Source organism: Medicago sativa, chromosome 3, assembly GCF_051527215.1.
Source record: "Medicago sativa cultivar Bolivia chromosome 3, Bolivia_mono, whole genome shotgun sequence".
NCBI classification, from domain to species: domain Eukaryota; kingdom Viridiplantae; phylum Streptophyta; class Magnoliopsida; order Fabales; family Fabaceae; genus Medicago; species Medicago sativa.
Window position 1 is genome coordinate 31,288,721 of NC_140751.1, and position 6,729 is coordinate 31,295,449.

A 6,729-nucleotide genomic window follows, 5' to 3' on the forward strand; every position below is an offset into this window, starting at 1 on the left:
TGCTCTCTTCTTGCATACCTTCCAGATCTGCAACTTCTCGGTCAACATTAGTTGCTTGTGTGGATGGTGATGTGAAATCTAGCATCAATATGACATATTCTATTCTCTTTTGATGGCTTTTTTTTATCACTAGCATTAATGTTTTTAGATATTTGAGATCGTCATGGAACTCTTCTGATAATTGTACGGTCTTTTTTTTGTATATGTTCATACTGTTGTTTTGGTTTTCAAGTATCACTTTAAAATTCAGATCGTTGTTTCTTCATGTTCTGCTTTAACTGTTAAGTGCTACATTCACTATACAAAGTTTAAATTCAATTGTATTGGCCCCTCAAATATTATGAATTAATTTATTGGTGGGCCTAAAATTATTATTCAGTTAATTTTGTCTAACTGCTTATAGAGGTTGGGTGCGTGAATAATATTTGAGAAAATTGCTAATTAATTTATTTGAAATTGTCCACCTAGGTAAAGTAAAGGGCATTTACCTTTCACAAAAGGGATTAAGGCGTTGTTTATCAACAGAACAGGGTTTTAGCTTGTCCAGGGTTTGAATATCAGTTCTGGGATTTTTTGAAGTTCACCTGCAATTGCAAACAAGAGAGTAATGGAAGAGGAAAATGAGAACCTAACTTTTGCCACACTATTTAATATCAAAGAGAAAAAGAAGAAGAAAAAGAAGAAAAAGACGAAGGCAAATAAAGAGAGCGAAAGAGTTGCTGATGATTCTGCTACAGCGGCAAATGATGAAGGTGGTGGTGGTAGTACCAGCAGTGGTGCTAACCCTAAGGTTTCTTTGTTTGATATCTCTGTCGAGAATTTCTTTGAAGACATGGACACCATTGCTAAACTCTGTGGGGAAGAAGAACGCAACACTGCTGTTGAGCAAAGCGAGATCAAGAGAATGTTTTCTTCCGTCACTTTTAAGGTATGATTGCAAAGAACTAATTGTTTCATGAGTTTTTTGAATTTGTTGCTGTTAATCTGTTGTGAAGAAATGGCAAATGTGTTTTGTTCTTGAGCAATACGATTTGGTTTTATTATCGTTGAATATGTATCAGCTATGATGCTCTGGATTGACAACTATGATATATATCATGTAACCTCAGTTTGTATCACTATCGCCTAATCAATCCTAACCAACTCTTTGAGTTGGTTATAAGGCAGTGCTAATCTATGTAAGGTCTACTTTATTCTACAGTTGAGTTACATGAGTGTCTCTAATAATCATTGAATGACTAAGTGGTTCCTACAATTATGTCTATCCAATCAAATATTTACTTGAAGAGGGAAGGGAAAGTTGGATTAAAATAAAATCAACTTTGAAATTGTTTCTTTTTTATGAACCGAATCTCTAAGTTGGGTTTCGTGAGATTAAAACATATCTTCAATATATTGACTATATAGTTTTTAGAAGTTTCCAAACAACCCCTTAATTTCTTTTTTTGGTTGACCATTAAATGTGCAGAGAATGGAAGGATTTTAAATATCCATCTAAAAGCATTAGGTTTACTTACGGAATTGGGAGCTCTGAGTGTTATGAGAGAAATGATATCAAAGATGACATAAACTTACCTCAGTTTTCATCTGCCACTGTTCCTAAGGTACAAGTCCTCCTATATTTTACTCTAATTTAATTGTTTGCCAGGCATGAAGTTATAGTATATTAAGTATATATTTTGCTTTTAGGTTGAAGTTATAAATTAGTGATAACTAGACTTTCTAGACATTATCATTGTGTGTGTTCTTTTCAGCATAATATGCAAAAGGAGGAGCAACTTGGGGATGCCAAACCTCAAGAATCCAAGTATGGTTTGATATTAACTTATTTTGTCGTGGTTTATTCAATGACATTTCTATGGAGTTTAGTTTTTGTTTGTATTTTATTTTTCGCGTAACACTTATTTTTTAACTTGCTGATAAGTTAAGTATTTTGTCGCTGATTATTGTTTAACTTGGCTAAACACTTTGTTGGAGCAGAGACTTTGTGATGAATGTTGGAGGTTCTGTATGGGCATTAGATTGGTGTCCTAGGATGCATGGGGAGCCTGATTGTTCAATTAAATGTGAGGTACTTTGTTTTGTCTTTGTTTTAGACATATATTGAACATTTAATATTAGTTCTTTATATTGTTTTGTTACTTCTTTGGGAAGTCTTTGAAGTTTGAATGCAATATCAACAGTCAATTCTGTCTTTTTCATGGTTGAGTGTGATGTTTCATACGTTGAGGGAGATTTTATTTGAAGTTTGATGGTGAGGTAAGGGGCACATAGTATATGGCATACCAGCGTATTGTTCTTTTAAGAGTTAAGGGTGATTGCTCATTTAACAATGAATTTTCCGAATGTGTGAGTAGAAGTAGCAGTAAAACATAGTGTACGGCATATATTATAAGCAAGGGGCACATAATTGTAGAATAGAGGTGGAAATTGTAGACCATAGCATACCAAATTCAACACAATTTAAGAATTTTGGATCCATGAAACAAATAACAATGAAACAGAGCGAAATTAACCTAAAGGATTCAAGTGGGTGAGATGCAAAGGGGCTTCAGCCTGCTTTGTGATCGAAAATTACTTCTCAATTTTAAGAGAATTTTATCACACAATTGTAAGATCTGTAAATCAATGAATGCGTTAAAGAGAAAGTTTGGGTAGCACATATTTTTGAAAAAATGGAAAAACACTGCCTTAGGTGGTTTGGACATGTATTGAGAGGTAGAGAGATCTAGAAATTTTTTATTCCAAACTGTTAAAAGGATTTAGATTTAAATGGTTTATCACTAGAAATGATCTAGGAGTCATTATAATGTTGTTTGACAGTGTTGTCAATCTCAGATAGTGGATTGTTAAAATTCCTCTCAGCAATAGTACTATATCGCCACTATAGTCGCTATTTGATAGCATTTTGTACTAAATAGTATACACAATTGCGGTTTGTCCAAATTCCACCACGTTATAGTGGTATAGCATCACTGTTGCTGCTATTATCCCCTGTGATGTGGGTAATTCCTTTTTGTCGTTCACTTTTTTTGCTTAAGTAGAAAACTGAGTTTTCATATCAGTACTATCTTCCTCACCATTTTCTGTATGCCAAATGTCAGATGCCATGGACTCGGCCTAATAGCTAGTTGACACCATGTTAAATTACCACCTGGCTTACCTAAATCCTTTTGTTAATTATGATGGAGACACTGGTAAAACGATGTCATGATTACATAGCAGCAAGATTAACAAATTTATTTTAAAATTCTGCAATGCTCTACATACTACCTACTCCATACATATACCTATTTTGATAGTTTTGTGGTCTGCTTTCTAATTGTGTGTCTGCACCTATATTCATATATGTAGTAAAATGATGCACTTACCTTTGTTCCAGACTTGGAAGTAGGAAATAATTTTCATTTTCTGCGACTGTTGTACTTAAATGACCTTCTTTCTGATACTTGGTTTAGTTCATTGCTGTTGCTGCTCATCCGCCTGGTTCATCTTATCACAAAATGGGTGCCTCACTTACTGGCAGAGGTGCCGTGCAAATATGGTGTCTTCTAAATATCAGGGAACACAGCGAAGAAGTATCATATCTCCCCGGGAAGAAGGAAAAAAAACCTAAAAAAGACACGTGCACAAATGACAAATCGATAGAAATAAAGAGGCCTAGAGGAAGGCCTAGAAAGAATCCTACTGAAAACAACGAAGCAATATCTCCTATTACAAACAAGAGAAAAAGAGGAAGACCAAAAAAGAATTCAACTGTAATAGCAGTGGATAGTACAAATTGTGGGACCAAGTACATAGCATCTGGTAGTGTCTCAAATGGGAATAATGAAAACAATGAAGAAATACTTCGTATTACATACAAGAGTAAAAAAAGGCCTAAAGGAAGACCGAAAAAGAATTCAAAAGATGGAACAGTGAGTGATCCAAATTGTGAGAACCAATTTGTTCCTCTTACTGTTCAACTTCCAGATTCAGCTGAATTTATTTCTCCAGATGTAGTTCCTGGCAGTTCTGATGAACATCATTCACAACAATTTTCTAATACAAAGGGAAAGAATGCCAAGAAAGCTGCTGCGAATACAAAGGGAAAGAATGCTAAGAAAGCTGCTCCGAATACAAAGGGAAAGAATGCCAAGAAAGCTGCTTCTGCATACGATTCAGAAACTCTTGTTGCAAGAAGTAGGTTGGATATTAATCATAGGGAAAGAAGTTGTAGCCCAGATACAAGTAGGCCATTATTGATTCAGTGTGAGAATGAGGCAAATCATCAACCACATGGTAGCCCTGTATTGGAACCTCAAGCATCTACTTGTCCCATTCCACAAAATGTAGCATTGCCTAGAGTTGTGTCATGCCTAGCTCATAATGGAAAGGTGGCATGGGATGTCAAATGGAGGCCTCTTAGCAATCTTGATTCCTCATGCAAGCATCGAATGGGCTATCTTGCTGTCTTGTTGGGCAATGGATCTCTGGAAGTGTAAGATGTTTTGGGCCTTATTCTCCATTTTCTGTTCATGTTCTTGGTGATACTTGAATGATTTCTTTTTATTTTTGTTGTTGTGTTTATATGTTGCTATGAACTATCATCTTTATTAGATTTGAGGTATTTGAAATTTGGATATTTTAAGTAAATATTGTTCTAATCGTTATACTATGTTGACTGTGTGTCTCTGACATAACGACCTCTCCTGAAAAGTTGAATAAGACATAATGGACAAAAGACAACTACTTCAATAGACAATTAGGGTTGACAGTTGGTATATTTTGAATAAAATGTGACACAGCCTATGGAACATAAGAAGTTTTTCTCAGACCAATGCTTATCATAAAGTAAACCCAGGTCAATGTTATGATAAATTAAACTTAGAAGATTTAAGATTATAATGTAATTTTTTTTTTTTTGAATAAATTATGTAGTTGATTAAGCTAGTTATCTTTGGTGTATTCCAATTGTTGTCCAGGTACCTATGCTGTAAGTAAAATTACATAGCTTATTGTTATGTTAAAGCTGAAATTGAATTGTACCAGTAAGTAAATAGTTGCAATAGTCACAACCGATTCTTTTCATGTAGATTCAACTAGGTTTTATGTTTGCCGTTGAAATGGTTGCAATGGTCATTTTACTGTTAGAATAGTTGCAATAGTCAGTTCACTGTTTTTATTCGTCAAATTCATGATTTATTTTTCTTCTTCTTATCTGCACAAAATGCAGACATTTAGCGACAAATTTCTGATTGCCTGCTGCACAAAATTCTGTTTGAAAATAGAATGTTTCCAGTAACCCACAATGGTACCTCAAACGACAGATTGCAATGATTTTTCAATCAGAAGAAATCCCTACAAGTTACAAAGATCCGACTTGTCCGTGAAAGATACCCCTCTCTCACAGATCCAAAATAATATTCATCCCCTTTCCTCCCCCACCTACAACTACTGATAAGCACCCAAGCACTTTGGAAACCCTCCTTTAGAAGCTAGCTATTAGTGGGGGGTGAACCAAGCTGCCTAATTGAACCTGAAACTTCTGTTGAAACGTATTTTGGGTAATCAAGGATTGAAAATTGGGACTTTCGATCGAAACGTCGGTGTCTGAATGTTCTACAGACAAGTGATTATGGGAGGTTGGGAAATCGATTTTTTTTGAGTGGTGGAAAATTGAATGTTTCTGTAGATTATGATAGAGGGAAATGTCAGGAGCGTGTAGGCGAAAACGGCACTGAAATCCGCTTAACGGTTTGAATTTTATGCGCGAAACGGTGAAACCGAAAAAAATGGGACTGCACAGAGCTACAGCGCAGGTGGCTACTGCCTTCCCACGCCTGGGCGCAGTTTTCCACGCCTGGGCGCAGCAAGGCAGCCCCTCATGGGTGACTGCTTGTTGTGTTTTCGTTGCGTGCTGTCAGAACTTCGATTGTTGCGTTCTTGTGTCTTTTTCACCCCTTTCCGTGTTGAATTAGCTTTCGGTGTAAACATAGAAGTTGTAGATATTTGAGTTAGCTTTCTAATGGTTTTAGTTTGACATGAAAATGATTCATAGTTTTTGAGTTATGATAAAAATAGTCCAGGTGGGTCTTCAGAAAACCTTAAGAAAACTTATCATAACTAATCCCAAGTTAGTACAAAAACTTATGGTTGGTTTCCCAACTTCAAACTTAAGTGTTAGGGATTTAGTTGAGGTGTTTTATGGATATTTGGCTTATGTCCTATTGATCAAAATTTAATTTCTTTTGAAGGATGTTTTGGACTTTGAGATGAATGTAATTGATTTATATATATGCTATGTTGTTGATTTCCGTTGTTGACGTCGTTGTATCGTCTAATGTCGAAGTTGGGGAGTGTGTCATAATTGTTGTAGGCACATATGTTATTGTTGTAGTCGTTGTTGGAGTTGTATGTTGATATACACAAGTCGAGTCCATATGCATACTCATGTTCTGTTGGGGGCTTATGCCCTGGAATGTTCATCATTCAGACCGTTGGGGGCTTATGCCCTGGAATGTTTATCGTTCACCTGTTGGGGGCTTATGCCCTGGGATGCTTTAACCATCCAAACTGTTGGGGGCTTATGCCCTGGAATGCTTAGCATTCAACGCGCGTAGTTGGTACCACATGCATAATACATTAGTTGTTGTCGGAGTTGTATTGTCATAGTTGTCGTTGTCGGTTGAATAGTTGATGTTCATTGTTGATAATGACGTTTGTGTTGTTGGGGATGTTGTTTAAATG

The 6,729-nt window shown here is 35.9% G+C and overlaps 1 protein-coding gene across 1 annotated transcript; it reads left to right on the plus strand.

Moving 5' to 3' along the window:
* Positions 1-607: 607 nt before the first annotated feature.
* On the plus strand, positions 608-4,513 carry LOC146937122 (uncharacterized). Its single transcript, XM_085749341.1, has 5 exons — positions 608-906; positions 1,469-1,604; positions 1,755-1,807; positions 1,981-2,071; positions 3,459-4,513. The coding sequence occupies exons 1-5, from the start codon at positions 608-610 to the stop codon at positions 4,482-4,484; spliced, it is 1,605 nt and encodes a 534-aa protein (XP_085605467.1). The 3' UTR covers positions 4,485-4,513.
* Positions 4,514-6,729: the final 2,216 nt, after the last annotated feature.

What these genes read in the sequence shown, in the direction of transcription:
- LOC146937122 (XM_085749341.1), top strand. Translation starts at nt 608, where the DNA reads ATGGAAGAGGAAAATGAGAACCTAACTTTTGCCACACTATTTAATATC. An exon ending in CAAAGCGAGATCAAGAGAAT is followed by an intron (nt 907 to 1,468) that starts GTTTTCTTCCGT and finishes TTAAATGTGCAG; the next exon opens with AGAATGGAAGGATTTTAAAT. An exon ending in ATTGTTCAATTAAATGTGAG is followed by an intron (nt 2,072 to 3,458) that starts GTACTTTGTTTT and finishes TACTTGGTTTAG; the next exon opens with TTCATTGCTGTTGCTGCTCA.